At 35.2% G+C, this 19007-nt stretch overlaps 1 protein-coding gene across 1 annotated transcript; it reads left to right on the top strand.

Annotated features, from left to right (window-relative positions):
• The first annotated feature begins 248 nt into the window (after positions 1–248).
• Positions 249–18024, top strand: LOC129223969 (trypsin-1-like). The gene is made up of 7 exons (XM_054858353.1): positions 249–389; positions 1661–1767; positions 3584–3687; positions 6458–6530; positions 9598–9778; positions 16747–16892; positions 17802–18024. Exons 1-7 carry the CDS (start codon positions 356–358, stop codon positions 17955–17957), a joined length of 801 nt encoding a protein of 266 aa, XP_054714328.1. The 5' UTR covers positions 249–355; the 3' UTR covers positions 17958–18024.
• The last annotated feature ends 983 nt before the right edge of the window (positions 18025–19007 follow it).

The following is a 19007-nucleotide window of genomic DNA, read 5'->3' as shown; positions in this document are numbered from 1 at the left end:
AATAGTAAGAATATAAAAACTTATTTAAGGTTGTGCACAAAATGTTTTCACTGTTCGAAGAAAATATATAATTGAGAATTTCAAAAGCTACTGAAATTCTCAAGCTCTTGTTTTACTTCCCATACAATAAAACATGGGTTGCTGTTTATTTAATTGCAAAATTTATTACACTTCTCAGGCATTGAGCTCATAAAGATAACTCGGTTTATCTAACTCGTAGCTGAAGGAATAACTCACACCTTCAAAGACAGCGACAAGTATCGAAGGGTCACATCAAAGAAAGTTTCAAAATAAAAGACACAGCGTTAAATTATGACAGGCAGATACGCGAAATTTCAGAGAAAGGTTTCAGAAAATGATCTGGGTTCTACTGATCTGCGCATTCGAAGGTAGGTTTTTGTTTTGAAACCATTTTATATTTTATAGAAACTATATGAACCGTTACTTTTGTTATTTGTTTGAGGCTATGTTTATTGTATAATGAGCAATGGCGTTCTGTAACATGATTAAGATTTTGCTATAAGAAGCATTCATTTTTAAGCATACTGCAAAAATTTGTTCCGACAATTACTATGCTAATCTATATGCACGTGTGACACACACGTGTGTGTAAGGTAAATCTTGGAGCAAAGTCATTTTTTTTTATAGCTGTGTAAAAAAATCCTATGGTGTAAATAAATCAGGGTGTGCCATTTAGTGATTATCATACAACATGTGTACCATAAGAAAAAAAGTTAAAAAATTATTAATTTTTTTTTTTGGAATTTTTTCCACCCGGGTAAAAACCGAGGTTATAAAACCGGGTTTTTTTTACCCGGGTTCAGGGTAAGACACTGCACCTGTGTAGCCCATGCCGCGCCTGGCATGCAAACATAATTTTAAAATATTATATTTAGCTTGAAAAACACGAGTTTATGAAGTAGAAGTCACTGTAAAAAAAAATTGTGTAACCTTACTCCATAAAATCGGTGGCAGCTTAGCTGCCTCCACTGCTCTGGAGTAACTTAATTGATATAACTGGTGTAAAGTTACACATCGCTTGAGGAAGGTTACACCATGGTAATGTAACCATAGTGTAACGTCTCACTCGTTTCTGCTTAAGGTTACACCAGAATTTTCTGCACGCTTCTTGAAAGGTTTCACATTAGCAAAAATTAAGCTTTTATCTGACTTTCTTGAACGATTGATCAAGATCATGCTTTTTAACAACCAATATACGCCAATTATTTATTTTGTTATACAAACAAGACATTTTTATTGCACTAAGAGAAAAAATGATCTTAGTGGTGTAAAAACCGACAACGCGAATCTCAGACAGGTCGCAAAGAAAGAGCTTTTACCTCTCAGCCACCAAGGCCAGTTTTGGTTTCGCTGATAAGAATTTACCTGCTCTGCGCCGATTCTGTTCTTGACGCATGCACTTTGAATTCTATTGAAACCATAGTGCAAGGTTTCTCCAACAATTTGAGTTTTTAAAACTACGCACTTTAGAATTCGTGTAACATGACGCCCATTAATTGGTAATTTTACACTTTTTTTTTTGCAGTGCAGAGTAGAACAAAACTTCGTCGCTTGAAATTTAATTTCGCCTGCGAGTTAACCACTTTTAGTTTCGTTTAGCTACGTTTCACAACTGATTGCTCTGAATGTTTCTTTTTAGCCATTGCTGCTAAACCTATACAGAATTGCGGACTATCCCGAATTGTCAGAAATGGAGATAGAATCGTGGGAGGAAGGAGCGCCATCAGAGGAGAATTTCCATGGCAAGTAAGAACCATAAATAATCATACGCATCCACTTAGCACTAAACTGTAAACTTGGCGTATATATCAAAATATTTTTCAAACAGAATATTATTCGCAACGCATCGAGCCATAGATGTAATATAACCGACGGTATTCCAAACTAGATATACTACTCCGTAGCAGCTATCACTGACTACCATTAAATGAGCGAATCTTTAAATAAACGGGAAAAAGCTTAGGATGCAACGCTAATTTTTTCCTATCAAGAATATAAGCTCTAGCGTGCATGCGCTTTTCGGACGCTTGCCCCTCTGGTAGGAGGCCTCGGTTGCTCATGGAACCAGTTTTTTGTTGTGTAACTAGTTAATACTACATCTAGGGTCGGAGCTTCAGGCTACCCTTTTTGTCAGTTTTGGAAATATAGCCAAGGCCTTTTTTTTTCAAAGCTTAAAAATGAATCTTGATATTGCTTGCAGGAGCGAATTTATTTTGGAGGAATGAAATGTACGAAAACATTAAAGCCCTCAGTATTGATCGATCATACAAAAAACTAGCTTTTAAGGTCAAGATGAAAGATGGCAGGGAAAGAAGAGATACGTAGACCGACCAGTGAATGAACACTTAAGCGCAATTTCATTTTCAAAATTCACAGTATCGTTAAAAACTGTAGTATTTGGCACATGACAGTGAAAACGGTTTAGCCAATACAGGTAACTATTCCTAAAGATTTGGAAGAACATTTATGGTTCTGCATCAAGTTTTCGAAGAGCTTAAGTGAAAAAAGTGCCCCAATCTAGTGAATGAACACCCCAATCACTGGACAAATACAACATTTTCAGGTCGTTTTCTCTCTGGAAATGTGTAGATAGAAGTTACTTCTGCCGACTCATCGAAGAAAAAAATCTTATTTTTTTCAAAAGCAATACAAGCTTTTCATTTGCTGGTCTATTACAGTTTTATTTTCAACATTTAGAATATTTTACACTTTGGACTTGAATAAAACTTATACACTTTGGACTAAAAAAAATAACAAAACATTCAAATATGGTGCGTCAAAAATTCTAAAAACTTAGTCTCAGCCATTTTTCATTATGCTAAATATTTATTCAAAATCATAAGTGGGAAAATACGCATGATTAAGTTTTCGAAGCGTATTTTCGAATTTTTATTCGCGTTTAATTCTAAGGAATAATTTCTTTCTTAATTCTCACATTAATGTTCAGTGCATTATGTGCCATTTCAAACGTCAAAAAAGAAAATAATAATAATAATAAAAATAAAGATAACAATAAATTAATAAAAAAGAAAATCCAAACACTTTTTTTTTAATACCAAAGTTAATGTTTCTCTGAATTCTCTTTTTTTTCCCCTTCAGGAAAAACAACAACTGGGATGAAATAAAAATGAAAACTTCATCTAAATAAAAAAAATTCCAGATTACAAATTCTTATCATTTAAGATTGATAAGAAATAAAATTACATAACGTGATACACTGCAAACAATCTTTATGATAAGTGTATTAGTGGATATCGGAAATAATATCTTTATCTTAATTATGTCATCCTCTCCATTTCTTTTTTACGGATGTGCCTCGTATTATCTATCTACAGTTATAATAATTTTCTTGGCCATTATTCTTGGTGAAAATTTCTTGTCCATTTCCATTCCACTCCGTTTTTAGAAACAAAAAACCCAACGAGTAGGGTCCTGTAGCTATTCATGATTGCGAAAACATAATTTTGATTCAACATGTTAAAATTCAAATTTATAATTATTATTTTTATTTATTTATTTATTTTGGGCAAACCTTGTACGTGTTATTATGCTTCTGTTACAGAGTTCCCTCCGTTACAAACCTCTTTTCTTTCCACCGACTCATTTATGCGGGGCTACTATCCTCAACGAGCGCTGGCTTGTCACGGCAGCCCACTGTGTGGACGGGTTCGTTATTCTTTTAAACTACTATACTGTTTTCTGAATACCTTTCATAGCTCAAATAGTTGATAATAGAAAATTACACAGAGTTAAACTCAATTATGTGCTTTATAATTAGCTAACTACCGACTAGCTTTTTAGCCTGTCAAAATGTCACACTTCCTAGATGATAATGGTATATTACATGAAATCAGGGTTCGAAAATCTCATGATATTTTTTAAAATATCCAATACTTTGTTATATATCGGACATTTTGATATATGTCCGATATTTTCAATCAGCACAAACTCAAGTCTTCAAAATAGTAAATTTTCAAAACAATCTTTATTTTCTTATATTGTTATTACAATATGTAGACTTAATATTAAGGTTTCTTTTGTTAGTTATATTTAACATTTCATTTCACATTTTAATCAATTTTAATTGAATTAGTTTAGCAGAGCTGTTATACTCATTTTTTCTGTTAGCTAGTTTTACAGAGTTATATGAAGTAAAAAATATGTATTAGTTGGTGCACAGTCATAAGACATTTTCTTTTTTTCTAACCAACGTTTAGTATTAAATAAGGCACTTTTAATGTGATTTAAAATTGTTACATTACTAATAATTTTATGAATTTTATGTATATAAAACAAAAAAGTAATACTATATTACTTTGAAATACACCGCCAGCTCAGTCATTTCCAGCCGAGGACTGCAGTTTCGTGCTTATTAGCACTCATCAGCCCGGCATAGGAAAGTGACTGAGCTGGAGATGAAAAACCTCTTAAGGAAGCCAAGAGTGCGAAACAAACTGGTAGCTAATATAGAATTAGCAGACCAGACGAGTGACCGAAGCAATGGTTCGGTTCAAATCGAAGATTGAACGCGAGGCAAGGTATATTCAGTAAATTACCGCCCATTAGCCAGGGCTAAAGCAGAAATACGTGAAATACACCGCCAGCTCAGTCATTTCCAGCCGAGGACTGCAGTTTCGTGCTTATTAGCACTCATCAGCCCGGCATAGGAAAGTGACTGAGCTGGAGATGAAAAACCTCTTAAGGAAGCCAAGAGTGCGAAACAAACTGGTAGTTAATATAAAATTAGCAGACCAGACGAGTGACCGAAGTAGATGGTTTTCCATCTCCAGCTCAGTCACTTTCCTATGCCGGGCTGGTGAGTGCTAATAAGCACGAAACTGCAGTCCTCGGCGGGAAATGACTGAGCTGGCGGTGTATTTCACGTATTTCTGCTTTAGCCCTGGCTAATGGGCGGTAATTTACTGAATATATTACTTTGCTATATTAATGATGTATTAATAAATCATAAAAATATCGTACATAACTTTTTGGTTATTTTCAAAAATAAATAAACAATATTACTATGATTAATGTAATTTTTAAATTGAAAATATTGTGGTTTAAAAAATAAGTATCGAAAATATCAAAATATCATGGTATTTTCAAAATAAATATCGGATATATATCATGCTATATATCGACTGATATATGGATGCCTCAGTTGTCAAATCGATTAACTCCACTTTTTGAAAAAATCCTCATTTCTGCTTAAATAATGTTTAATCAATGCTTAGAATGTGAATTTATATTAAATTTCAGTTTCAGTACATTTCTGATCCTGCAATGGCAGAAAATAACACGAAGGCCCATTCACTCCTATTGGATAACACTATCTTCTTCTTCACTTTTCTCGACTTTTTGCTTTATGGAGTTAATAGATTTGGAAAGTGAAGCATCCATATATCGGCGAACCCTGCATGAAACTAAAAAGAAATTTCGTTTCATTAGTCTTATTCTTCTCTTACACTGTAAAAAAAATCCGAAATGTACCCAGAAAATAATTTCTAGCTGATGTGCCTAATTTCTGCCGGAAACTTTCTCACCTAAAACTCAGAAAACCTTCCTGAAATTAACTTGGAATCTTTCTTTTAAAAAAATCGGAAACAGGAAACTTTCTCACTAAAACTCAGTAACCTTCTTGATATTAACCTAGAATCTTTCTTAAAAAAAAATTCAGGAACAGGAAACTTTCTCACTAAAACTCTGTAACCTTCCTGAAATTAACCTGGAATCTTTCTTAAAAAAAAATTCAGGAACAGGAAACTTTCTCACTAAAACTCTGTAACCTTCCTGAAATTAACCTGGAATCTTTCTTAAAAAAATTCAGGAACAGGAAACTTTCTCATTAAAAATCTGTAACCTTCTTTACATTAACCTGGAATATTTCTGAATAATTCAGAAACCGTCCCAATAAAAGCCATTCATGCTTCTGAAACAAATCAGAAATCTTCCAAGAAAACTTCGGTATGTTTAAAATAATAGCTTGTATTCTACCTGATTTACCAGGAAGCCTTCGAAAGCAAATGAAGTCAATGCTAAGACAGAATTTCAAGCAAATAATGAACAGCCTGCAATTCTTACAAAGTTACAAAATCCAGAGACGACATTTCGCGCTTTTTGTTTGGGACTCAGTCAACCTGGAAGGTCCCTTACCGATCTAAAAGCGAAGAACCTAATAAATGAGTTGAGCATGTTTTCACACTGGCAGATAAAAATGTTTTTCTCAGCTGTTAGATTTCTATACATTTATGAAACTTGTAGCGATTCAGGAAACAGTTTCGCGAAGATACTTGTTTTTCACAAGAAACTGGTGGAAACACGTGAGATCGCGGAGCGTTGCCCGGAAACCATCTGTGACGTTTCGGAGTTTTCGTACAGTGTAAGGAGAAAAGTTCTTACTTCCATCATTAGCGTTAAATTTTATCATCATTTTCAGGAGATCAAAGAGAAGTTTTGACATAGTTGTTGGTGTAAATAATCTGAACGAAAAAAATATCACAAGGTTCTTGGTAAGTTAGAAATCTCTTTAGAAGTGTTCCATCATACTAATGAAACGAGCTGATGTGTGCATCACATGACTTCCTTTTACTCCAATTTACTGTCATTTCCGTATTATTGGCATTTTTAATGTGATTCAATAGTTTACTCTCTAAATATCACCAACAATGGCCACATTGAAACCAGATTTTAAAAAAAAAATCGCCGAATTTGTGGCCAAGTTGGCGACAAACCCAAAAAGGAGGAAAAGACCCCCTTAGGAACATCCAAATGCAACCAAAAGGGAAGGTGCACAACTAGCCCCCCCCCCCCCTAGGAGTCTACGTATTTATTTTCAATTTTCTAGGACATACCGTTTTTGGGTTATGCGAGATACATACACACACATACGCACATACATACGTATATACGGACGTCACGAGAAAATTCGTTGTAGTTAACTTGGGTGTCGTCATAATGGATATTTCGGGTGTCTATGCGTTCTTAGACACTTTATTCACGTGTGGTCGAGTAGAAAAAAAAACTCAATATTCATTTGGGGGTGAGTAAAATGGAAATTGAAGTCGATTTTTGAGTGAGAATTTTTTTGCGAATACAATACTTCCTTTTTGTAAAAGGAAGTAAAAAATCGCTATTTATATTATTATTTCATATTAAAAGCACTTAAAAGTGGAAAAAAACTGTTTGTATTCTTTGCTGTAACTGTGAATGAATGTGTAAAGTACTGTAATGAATGTGTAAAGTACTGTAATCTTAGTTTTATGATTGAAAACAAAATTTATAAAGTCTAAGTACTTTTCAAACATTATTTTAACAAATTAAAAAAGATTGGTATTCATCATCAGTTGGTTTAGAAGGAAACATGGGATGAATAGAAACAAACTTTATTTCCCTACTTGTGGTAGAAGGAAACATGGGGTAAGTGGAAACAAACTCTATTAACCCACTTGTGGTTAAAAGAAACATGGTGTAGGTGGCAACAAATTCTAGTACCCCACTTGTGGTAAAAAGAAATGTGGGGTAAGTGGAAACAAACACTATTACCTCACTTGTGGTAAAAGGAAACATGGGGTTAGTGTAAACAAGCTCTATTATCTTATTTATGACTCAAGGTAACATTGGTTAAATGTAAAATAAAATGTAAATTTAGTGTAAATTATAACCATGTGCGTAGTTTACATAAATTCAACGCATAATTTGGTTTATGCCCATTTTTTCTTTTTAAATGGTTTCAGATTATATTTGGAGGATCCAGTGGATCATCTGCGATCTATAGGCCACAGATTGAGTATGATTCGAGCCAAATGTATTCAGCTTTTTAAACTGATTGTGTACAGTGCGATCATCTGCCTACATCCACACTCATGGAGAAATAAATGGGGTGTTTCTATTTACAACTTGGTCTCTGGGGTAGTAAAAGGAAACACGCTGGGGATAAAAAAAAAAAAAACACGTGATTTCATTCCAAAACAGTCATAGAATCCAGTTGCTCTCAGAGAGTGCACTCTTGGACACAAAGAACAAAGTTTTATGTCTCAATTCATCCAAAAGCAAGTTAAGGATCTACAGTTGAAACATTGAAATTATCTTTTCCTTTTTACCACAGCTGACCCTACATATTATCTACCGACAAAGTATTTTTTCATATAAAATTTCATTTAAAAGTTTTTTAATTAATTTTTTTAATTATAATCTCATATTCCCCACAGATTAGGGAATGACTTGGAATGATTGAATTTGTAAATGCTTATGGCCTTTGGATCATTTGGTAAATAGAGCATTAATGAACCGCTAAAATTTGCAACTGCTAAATATATATCCGTGATTTCATGTGGTATTTAGATATTGTGCTTTAATGTTAAGAATGAATAACGACAAGTTTAAGACAGCTGATAACAAGCCCTCACGCTTTTTTCCTTACCTCCAAATTTTGACCTAATTGTTTTTAGAAACATATGGGGGGGGGGGGGCAAAAACAATTTTAAATGCAACGAAGCAGCCTTAGTCGATTTTAAGAAACAATTGCCAATAATGGATTATTGCAGTTTCAAAAGAACTTGCGTTAATGATTTTTGTAAATATTTGCTAACGTAGTTCGTGCAGTGATTTTAAAAGTTTCCCTTTTATTTCTGTTTCTTTAAAAAACTCTTGGTGAGAAAAGTTAAGATCAATCAAATTTTTAATATTGTAGGCTGGTTCAATGGACTTAATACTATACATACAGAGCTTTGATGTTAAGAATGACAGAAAAGTTAGAACCATTAAGAAGAAATAAAATGGAGAGAGTGAAGACTTTCATTTATGAAACCAAGAGCCCATGTCACGTGATAGATTTTAAAGCAAAGCATTGGAAAAAATCGGATTTCTTTCGCTTGTTTCAACGTGCCAACCATTCGTCGCTGATGAGTCACGTGACTTGGGATCTTTTAGTCAGCTTTTGCTAACCCAGTGATAGGGCTTGTTCCCATCATTTTAATTCCTGCTCTAAGGTTAGAAGGTTAGAACAATCAAATTTTCAATATTGTAAGCTTAGAGTTTTTAAGTTCAGTTTCCCTGTTTCTCACACCTTTTCAGGGAGGCCAGTTACATGATCTATTTCTTTATGGTTTTTTTTTTTCTTTTCCTTTCCGTTTCATATTAATTTTTATCATTATTTTTATTTTATAACGGGAGAGAAGATAAATCTTTTCGTATATTGTTGCTCCTTTTTTTCGTAAACGTTAAGGGCGTTTTGTCGGAGTATAACGCATAAAAGTAAATAAAAGATGTAATTTTAGCTATTTTTTTATAGCGTTTTAAGAAATTGTTTTCCTTTTCGAATGTTAGCTTACTCCATTTTGATTACTTTAAAAACGTTATTTATGCTTTTCTGCTATATTTATACTAGTGCTAAACAGTTGGAGTAGAGGTAAAATCATATGTACGCATATTCATTTCATCTCCAGTGATTCTCTTTTTTGTTTTTTTTAACGGTCCATAATCAATCTTGATTGTAAAAAATATGATTTTAATATGACAGAAACATATATATTCTTGACTACTATTATAATTTTATTTGCTCGTGTATTTATTTTGCAGATCGATAGAATTGTAGTTCATGAGAAGTTCGATTTGAGAACATTTATGAATGACATCGCTCTTATCCGAGTCCAAACACCCATTCCACTGCGAGGTGATGTAACTGGTGTATGCCTGCCCTCTCCTGGACAAAACACAAAAGGATTCGTCACAGTTTCAGGATGGGGAGCAACTACTGATGGTGACGTCACATTTTACTTGCCCATTACCTAGTCCAGCCAATTTAGAAAGCAAATTGCACAACTTTTTTAGAAATTTAAAAATAAGTTTTATTATTAAAAAAAGAAGAAGAAGGCTTTCAAAATATTTTGGACAAAGGAAAAAATTAGAGTTGGCATTGGTTATTTAATATAAAGTGTTTTTAGATGTCTTATATTCACCTAAATTCAAAACAAATCAAAATCAGAATGTTGACAATTGAGGCAGTGAGAAGCAAAAGGATGTAAGTGCCAACATTAAAAATTTGAAGATAACCAGTACAAATGGATGGTGAACTTCTCCTTTGTTTTGGGACAAGAGGAGAGATAGTAGGGGAATGTGGGGCAAATGTTTCAGGTAACTTACTTTTATTCAAAATGAACCAGTACGAAATTTGTTCTGAAAATTACTTTACATAAAGAGAAAACAATATATTTTATAATAAAACTTGCATTGAAACATTATTTTTATTTTTGGCAGTAAATTTGTACCTCCAAAAAAAAGTTGCAAATTTTTCACTTATTTTCATGGGGCGAAGTGAAATATAAAACATTTTTACAATAAAGATTTTTTATTCGATTAGTAAAGATATTTTTTATAAAATAAATGAGTAAATAAAAGAATGAATGAATGTAAAAGGAAATAAACCAATAAACGAATAAATAAATTAATTAATTAGTTAATAAATGAGAAAAAATTAATCAGTTTAAAAAATAGTGAATAAATAGGAAAATAAGCGGATAAATGAAAAAATAAGTGAATTATTAAATGGAGAAATGTTAATGAAGTAATTAAAAAAGTAACGTAAGTAATTTGATAACAGATTGAATAAGTAAATGATTACACTTTGCCCCGCATGCACTTGACTAACTGTAAAAAGCATTTAAAATACAAATAAGCTTCTTATTAAACAATTAAATATTGCACTGAATATTAGATCTCAATTAAGATTTAAAATGTTAAGAACAATATTTTTATTAATTAATAATAACAAAAATAATTAATGACTAACAACAAAATATTACAATATGAGTATCAGTTTTTGAAAATTGCTTGTATTATCATATTCTGTGATTTTCAGAGGTAATTTATTCTTGACTGGAATATACTGCATATGTTACTACATGGTCAAAATATTACTAGATTGGCGATGCTAAAAGCAGAGTAAATATTTCACCATTTCACTTTGCCCCATCTTCCCCTACTAGTAGCCCTGGACGTTGCTGCTAAACAGCATAATTTAGAAAAGAACTTCAATGCAATTCCACCTAGAACCGCAACTTTAAACGCGTTTTAATTAAAATTCGAAAATGTCCACTTACATCACTTTGCTTCAAATAGGAGGCGTGTATTCAGTCATCATGAAACTTTTATCTGCCTCCACACTTATATTACAACCTTAGTTTGAATCCTTGAACTATTACTATAAAATATATTTTTATGAGAGACAGTAATCAACGCTTATTTAGAAATATTCCATCGCAGGAAGTAACAAACATGTAAGAACCCTTTTTTCTGCAAACAATTATATTTCTACAACGGAAAAGAAATTCCTTGAAGCCCCAAAACACTTGAGGCTACGTTGTCTCTCTCTAGTTTGCATACCTGGGATGGAAATCAAACCAGTGAGATAAGGGTACTTCAGTTTGATTATTGCGTCAACATATTGGTAGTCGTATCAAAATGTATTCAACTCTAAGTTTTAGGTCGTTCAGTGGCAATCGCTACGATAAGTTGTAAACATGTTTGATAATTTACTCAGGTATAGCCGTACAGTATGGCTCTGAACAGAACTTGATCTTGTCAATATTTATTTATCTTTTGGGGAATTTAGTGAAAAAAATGACAAGTTACTTTCGCGAATTTGAGTTGGAATATTTTCGCAAAACTGCTATGAAAATCACCAACTCAACTCGAGGCCCCCTAAACACCCTTCCCTATTTTTCCAAAAAAAAAAAGTAAACATTGTCAAGTTGAAGCTTTAATTTATCGGAGCTGCACTGTATCTATTAAGCACTTGAGATAACCTTACTTGTTACAGAACAGGGGTGCTCACCCCCTTCCAAGTTCAGTGGCGCAAATCCCCTCCCCCCCCCCAAAAAAAATCCTCAACCTTCTTTTCCTTCTTTATTTTTTAGCTCGCTTTTTAATTTTATTTATTTTTTTAATATTTTATTTTTTTTATTTATTTATTTTTATTTATTATTATTGTTATTATTTTACTTTAAAAGTTCTGCGCTACGTCAATGACACACACACACACACACACACACATACTAAATAAATAAATGAAATAAAATGTAGACAGAATAAAATAAAATAAATAATTTAACTTAAAATAAATCAATAGATAAACTTAAATAAATAAATTAAAGTGCGACATAATCCTCCCCCCCCCCCATGGCCACCCCTATCACTATTGGTCGTGTAGGAAATCAGGGATCTAGTTTAACATCAATACAGGGGGGAAAACTTTTATTTGAGGGCATTTAAATTTCTTCTGAATGAAATCCGAGAATGGGCAATTTACCCTTTTAAGTAGGAGTTTTTCCTTTTTGCAGTATCAACCTCCTTTTCTTTATTCCAAATTTGTACATGTTTACTTGTAAACTTGCTGCTTTGTCGAAATTAAAGGCCTCAGGCTGTCATTGGAAAGTTTTTTTTTTTTTCTTTTTTTCTTTGAAAGACCCTCAGAGCTCATGACGTGTTCAAGATTGCGGGATAAAAAGCCCTAGACCATGTGAATGAGAATTTTGTACACTTTTTTGTAGTTGCTACTATTGTTTCTGATCGGTTATGAATTTTCAAAGCGATAAAGGGAAAATTTGTAATAATAAATACTAAAATTGAGCTCTTAATAATTACTTCTTTGGAACAATTTCTTTAAAAAAAACACCAGTAAAAATCGGCTGCTGCTGCAAAAAAAAAAGTTTTGTTGATGTCTAAACTTTAAAAATTTAAACAAATAGTAAAAGATTGGTCGGAAAGTTATTTAATACAAAGAGAGAAATAATATCCGGGGCTAAAGCGAAAGAATTTTTTGGCATTTTTTTCTTACTTTTTCTACCTACACAACCTTAATGAAAACAATTAAGCATTTACAACCTACAATCTAGACTGCTTTGCCAAAAAGCTACATTTTAGGGAAAATACTATGTTTTATTTGTAAAATACACTCAGGAACATTGAAAATAGCGCCCCAAGAAAGAAGAAAGGTACAATTGTGAAATTTTGCCTAGAAGAAGAGTGACATCAGATATGCAATTGATCCAAACTTGGTGTCAATGCGCATGACCGTTTACCCTACAGTATCGGTGACATCAGGAAAAAGGTGCAATATAAACCAGCGCATAATTTAAGATTTGTAAGCGTTATGATTACATACGGATTGTCGGAGAACCTGAATGAGTGAAGGATGCCAGGTAGACGAGTTAGAACACGTTTCTCACAGTTAAGCGAGTTTGAGAGAGGTTTGATCATCGGCATGAAAATTGCAGGCTGGTCGACGAGCTGTGTTGCTACCTAGGTGAATCGTTCGGAGTAATCTGTTAGAAACTGTTGGAGGCAGTGGACACGAGATGGTACCCACGTGCAAAAAAAACGTGTCTGGAGTGATTAGGAAGACCACGAGAAGAGAGGATGGGAGGATCGTGCGGCAAGCGCTCGTGGATTTCATAGTGACTCGTTTCAACATACAAGCAGACGTAGGGGTAGCAGTTGTTCCCCGACCATTTCTAAACGTCTTGCGGTAGTAAATCTGCCGTCCAAGCGCCCTTTTCGTGTACTCCCTTTAACACCAAAACATGGCAACTCCGTCTGCAATGGTGCGAATCCAGAGCGATGTGGGATGTCACTGATTAGCAAAAGGCGGTGCATTTTGCTAATCAGGAATCATTGATGATTCCTGATTCGTTTTGGGGTCAGATGGTATCTTTGCACGGATGTAGAGGCGCCCTGTAGAAAGGTACCAGTCCACCCATTCTTTCGCACGACACACTACCCGCACAGTGGGCAAAGTGGTTGGAAAAGCTATAACCTATGATAGTCGGTCCACTTTAGTTGTGGTACGTGGTATCTTAATGGGTCACCGTTATGTTAATGACTTTCTCCAACCACATCTAGGACCGTTCCTTAATGGTCCTCCAGGAGCAGTTTTCCAGCAAGATAATGCTCGCCCGCATACAGCTAGAGTTGCTGAAGATTTCTTACGTTCTTTTGAGTCTCTTCCATTGCCAGTCCGCACCGCCGACTTGCCCCTATAGAACATGTTGGGATCAGCTGAAATGCCAGATGCCGCTGTGCTACTCTGTGCAAGATTTAGAAGTGGCTGTTCAAAATTTGGGAGGCCATCTGCCTCAGAACAACATCAGACGTTAAATTAGCTCAATGTCGGATCGTATTGCGTCATGTATTGCAGCAAGAAGGGGTCTGAAAGTAAAAATCTGAGGGGAAAAAAAGTAAGAAAACACTCCCATTTAAAACCAATTGACCGATTCATTTCAAATTTAGTATACACATTCTGCATAGAAAAAAAACCTCCCCCTACGTTGAGTTTGAGTTTTTTTTTAATGAGATTTTTACAAACAAAACAGCTGAATTTTTCGTGAAAAATAACACTTTTAACTTCAAATGGCCGCGAAAAATTTTAAATTCAAAAAAAAATAAGATCTGAGAACGTACGGGGGAGGATTAATTTACTTTTACTAAATTCAAACAGAATTTGATTTCAGATAAATGTCAGCTGAGATACAGTGAACACCGCAAATCATCTTTCTCCAAAGGTGCTCTGGGAAAAGCTCTGTCACCGGCTTGTTTGTGGATATTTTTTGATCAAACATTTATAGAATATTTTTTAAACCAATCATAATAATGCGCAAAAGGTTTTAATGAAGTTAATCAAACCATTTTCTAAAAAACAATCCGTAAAAAAAAATAATTTTTTGACGTTGAAAACCCTAACACCCTGCCCCCCCCCCTTAACAGCTTGCGTCAAGAGGGGCCAGGTATGAAACAAGTTGGATATGAAGCCTTTATTCTAGCAGAAAGACAATCAGTTAACTGACCTATGGCATCTTATTCGGATTTTATATAATGTTAGCATTCCGCGTTTTCTGTATTGCAGCAAAAAGGGGTCCAACGCGCTATTGAAGTAGCACTGTATTTATCTCATTTCTCAGCATGCATTTGTTTCATTGTCTAGATTTTGGGATCAATTGTATGTCTCATTTGTATTATTCCGTACATTAAATTTTAATTCAATCCAATGCTTCCTTCTTGAGGCGCTATTTTCAATGTTCCTGAGTGTAGGTAATAAATACATATTTTTCAAGAATATACCACAAACCCAAGAATTCCGAACAAAATTCCACGAACCCATAATCTCTATTGAAAATCTAAGGTCCTGGGGTAAACTCCAGCCCCCGGCAACCCTACTCTAAAAGGCTGGCCGGTGCACCCTTCTGCCTGTGCACCCTCGATAATGTGCGACTTTTTCCTCCTCTAATTGCTGCACCTTCGGAGGGTTTTTTTTTTCTGCGCCCTCAAACCTGTGTGCCTTTTGGGAGTTAAGGTTGGCACTTTCTAGGGGGGACCCAGTCTACCTCAGTTTACTTTTACGGTTCATTTACCTAAAAAACATTTCCGTTACAAATCATTCAAATTATACACTGGTGAACAAAATTGAGAGGTGGGACGCATTTTCACACATTTCTCGGAAAACATCCCTTAAAACCTGGACAGCTGGTTCCCATTATAATGGCACCATGGTACTGGTGTCGCTGAGATGAGTTTCGTATTCTAGTGGGCGTTACTAAGGCAGTAGGAGAGGAGGTATAAAAGTCTGCAGTCAAATGCTCAACTCATTCCACTCTACAACACAGTAGAGATTTGTATTGTGTTTCTTAAATAATCTCGTGTTTTTTTTTACGTAAAATGAGTGAACATCATCGTTTAAACGAAGGTATGAGGTGGAGAATTGAGGGTAGACTTCAGGCAGGACAGCCCCATGCTCAGGTTGTTAGGGAATTAGGTGTAACTCCAAGCGTTGTTTCGAATTTGTGGGGTCAGTTTAAAAACAGTGGGACAGTGTCCACAGAAGACCAGTACAAGGTCGTCCGAGAGCTACAAGGCCCAATAAAGACCAGTATTTGTTACTTACAGCCAAGCATCAGAGGACGTCTATAGCGACACAACTGTCTAGAGACATCGCTGCTGCCACAGGAACATTAGTTTCAAGATTGCCATGCGACTCGGTGAAAGAGGGTTGTAGTGCCAAAAGGTCCACCATTTGCATCACACTCACTCCCACAAAAGAGAGGGTGTACAGTGGTGCAGACAATACCAACACTGGACACAGCTCCAATGGGCTAATGTTCTTTTCACAGATGAGTCCAGATTCAGTCTACGACCTGATTCTCGGCGAATATTCATTTGGAGGGAACTTGGGATCCGATACCATCTCAGTAATATTATGGAAAGGGACCATTATACTGCTGGAAAAGTGATGGTTTGAGCAGAAATCATACAAAATACTCGCCTATTAACAACATGCATATTCCTTGTGCATGCTGTCTATCTGTCAGAGGTGACCAAACACCATACTAAAGGTAGCCATACACCTTACAAGCCTCACTTTCATTGCCATCTTTCATCATTAAGTCCAGTCCACATTGAACTGCTGGCAATGACTCTTACCAATGAATGGCAAATTAATTTTGGCTTTGCACACATTTTTGTCATACTATAAGTTATACCCATACCAAATTTCATTTATTTTTATCCAGTATTTCTCGAGATATTTGGCAGAATGTCTTCCATCTCTTAATTTTGTCCACCAGTGTACATGGTTATCAGGATTTTAAAAAATGATTTGATGGGGTATATATGTGAAAAAGATTGGGACTCACCGTTCGAAAATAAACATTTATAATCTAAATTTTTATTTTATCGCAGGCGGAAAGGGATCGAGTATCCTACAGGCCGTTGAAATTCCACTCGTACCACAAGAAATCTGCCAGGCCGTATATGGCCCAGAAGGATTTTCGAAAGAAGCCATGTTGTGTGCTGGAGTCCCACAAGGAGGCACAGACTCCTGTCAGGTGAGAAAATTTCGATCGCTTAAAGAGAAAAATATTTAACCAAAAATGTTCAGCAGTAATGCTCATTCATAGTGCTCAGGGGCTTTTTGGCAGGTCCACAATTTTCAATTTGCCTAATGGAATTCCTATTTTTGCCGAATAAAACTCCAAATTTTGCCGAATGATGACAATTTTGCCAAACGGAACTCCAAATTTTTCCGAATAGAACACCAAATTTTGCCGAATGATGATAATTTTGCCGAATCGTCAGACAAATTTGCCGAAAAAAAATTTTTGGGAGGGGCACAGTGACTTCCGTGACCTCCTATCGAGGTGGCGCCCCTGATAGTGCTTCACAAGCTACTGCTTACATTTGAGTCAGTTTTTGTTCAAAAGGAGTAGGCTGTCAATTAATGAACAATGTTGATTTGATCCCTTTTAACAGAAAGAGATTCATTTAAGATAGAAACAAGGCAAGCTATGTGGCAGCAGAATGTGTTTTGCTTCTATATAAGCTAGCTGTAGTTAGTCGTCGTTGTAGCGTAAACAATTATACATATGCCTTTTCTACCCAAGTACAGATCTAGAGAAAGAGTCATGGGGGTCGTAACCCTCCCTTAGGAACCAAACATAGCTTAAATCTGCGTTTTGGGAACAAATTTTTCTAAAAATTCATCCAAGAGGCTGTCCATAAATGATGTCACACTTTGGGGGAAAGAGAGGGGTTCGCGAAATTGTGTACAGTTTGTGACAAGTTCCCCGTTTTTCCGAAAGACGTGTGCGCAGTGGCCATTTGAGGTTGTGCCTAAAAAAAGCACAGTTTTCTTTCACCAACAAAAAGTTAGATACAGTTTCAGACGCATATTATTTTTTTTTTCGGAAATTGCCTTTCTAAATATGTTAAACCTGTAGTACTTTCTCATCTTTCAGGGAGACTCTGGAGGTCCTTTGATTCAGCAAGAAAGGGGCCGAGCTGTGTTGGTGGGCGTTGTGTCTTGGGGCATTGGCTGCGCTCTTCCTGGTCTGCCAGGTGTCTACACAAGAGTCTCTAATTATATACCTTGGATTCATGAAAACGTACTGTAAGCAAAGAAAAAACAGAACAGAATGAATGTTTTACCTTCAGACACCCAATAAAACGTTTTCCATTGTTTGTAGTTTTCCAGTCTGAAAGTAAAAATCTGTGGGTTTTTTGATTTTGCTAAAATTTTCAGGATATGCTCTTGAAATTAAATTATTATAGACACGGATTTTTTTTTCACACAAAAAAAATATTTCTTTAAGGTTTGGAAGGTCAAAGCAAGGGCATGGGGGGAGGCAAGTAAGTGGGGGATCAAGCCCCGCCTCCCCCCCCCCTTTTGAAATTAGAACTTCCTTGTTTTTAGTTCTTTTTTCTTTGCAAAAATGTAAAAACGTTTCTTCTCCAGCAATTAATGAATAAGTTATTAAAAATGTCAAATTTTAATAACTCTAATCTGTACTGAAATCGGTTTCTATGGGGAAAATGTCCTGCTAAACCATGGGGAAAATATCTGAGCGCCCCCCTCTCCAATAAAATTTTGCATATGGGCACCCTTGGGTCAAAGTACAACTAACCGATTTACATTCGCCAATATTCTTTGCCCAAGGTATGAATCATCGCAACGACAATTATTCTGTGTCCTTCAACAACCCCTAGGGCATAAATACTTATGGTTCACTATTGTGCCAATGGTCACAGGCCATTCAAAAATGCTAAGGAAAGATTTTCTAATCATTTTTTGAGTGTCAAAATCAGCTTCCCCCAGCAGTGAGCCACAAAACAATATTTTTCAGAAATACATGCCCAGAGTATAAGTGTAAAAAGAGTGAGATATGTGTGGCTGACTTTGGAGTACTGAAGTAATTGACTCTGAAAATGCGGAAATCTCAAAATTACATACATGACTTTCATAGTCATTAAGGGGGGGAGGGAGAAGGGTTTTGCAGTTTCAAAAAAGTGGGTTTTTTTTTATTGTTTTCTTTTCGTCTTATAGTTAAGCATTTCAAAAATATATTCTCTAAATTTCAAGTCGTTTCGAGCAAAATTCTAGAAGTTATCAAGTATTCAGTCTAAGCTCCTTCAAACTGCAGCTCCGACAGCTGCCGAAGAATGCA

This window comes from Uloborus diversus, chromosome 6, assembly GCF_026930045.1.
Source record: "Uloborus diversus isolate 005 chromosome 6, Udiv.v.3.1, whole genome shotgun sequence".
Classification (NCBI taxonomy): domain Eukaryota; kingdom Metazoa; phylum Arthropoda; class Arachnida; order Araneae; family Uloboridae; genus Uloborus; species Uloborus diversus.
Note: the sequence above shows the minus strand (reverse complement) of the source record. Positions and strands in the feature narration are given on the sequence as shown.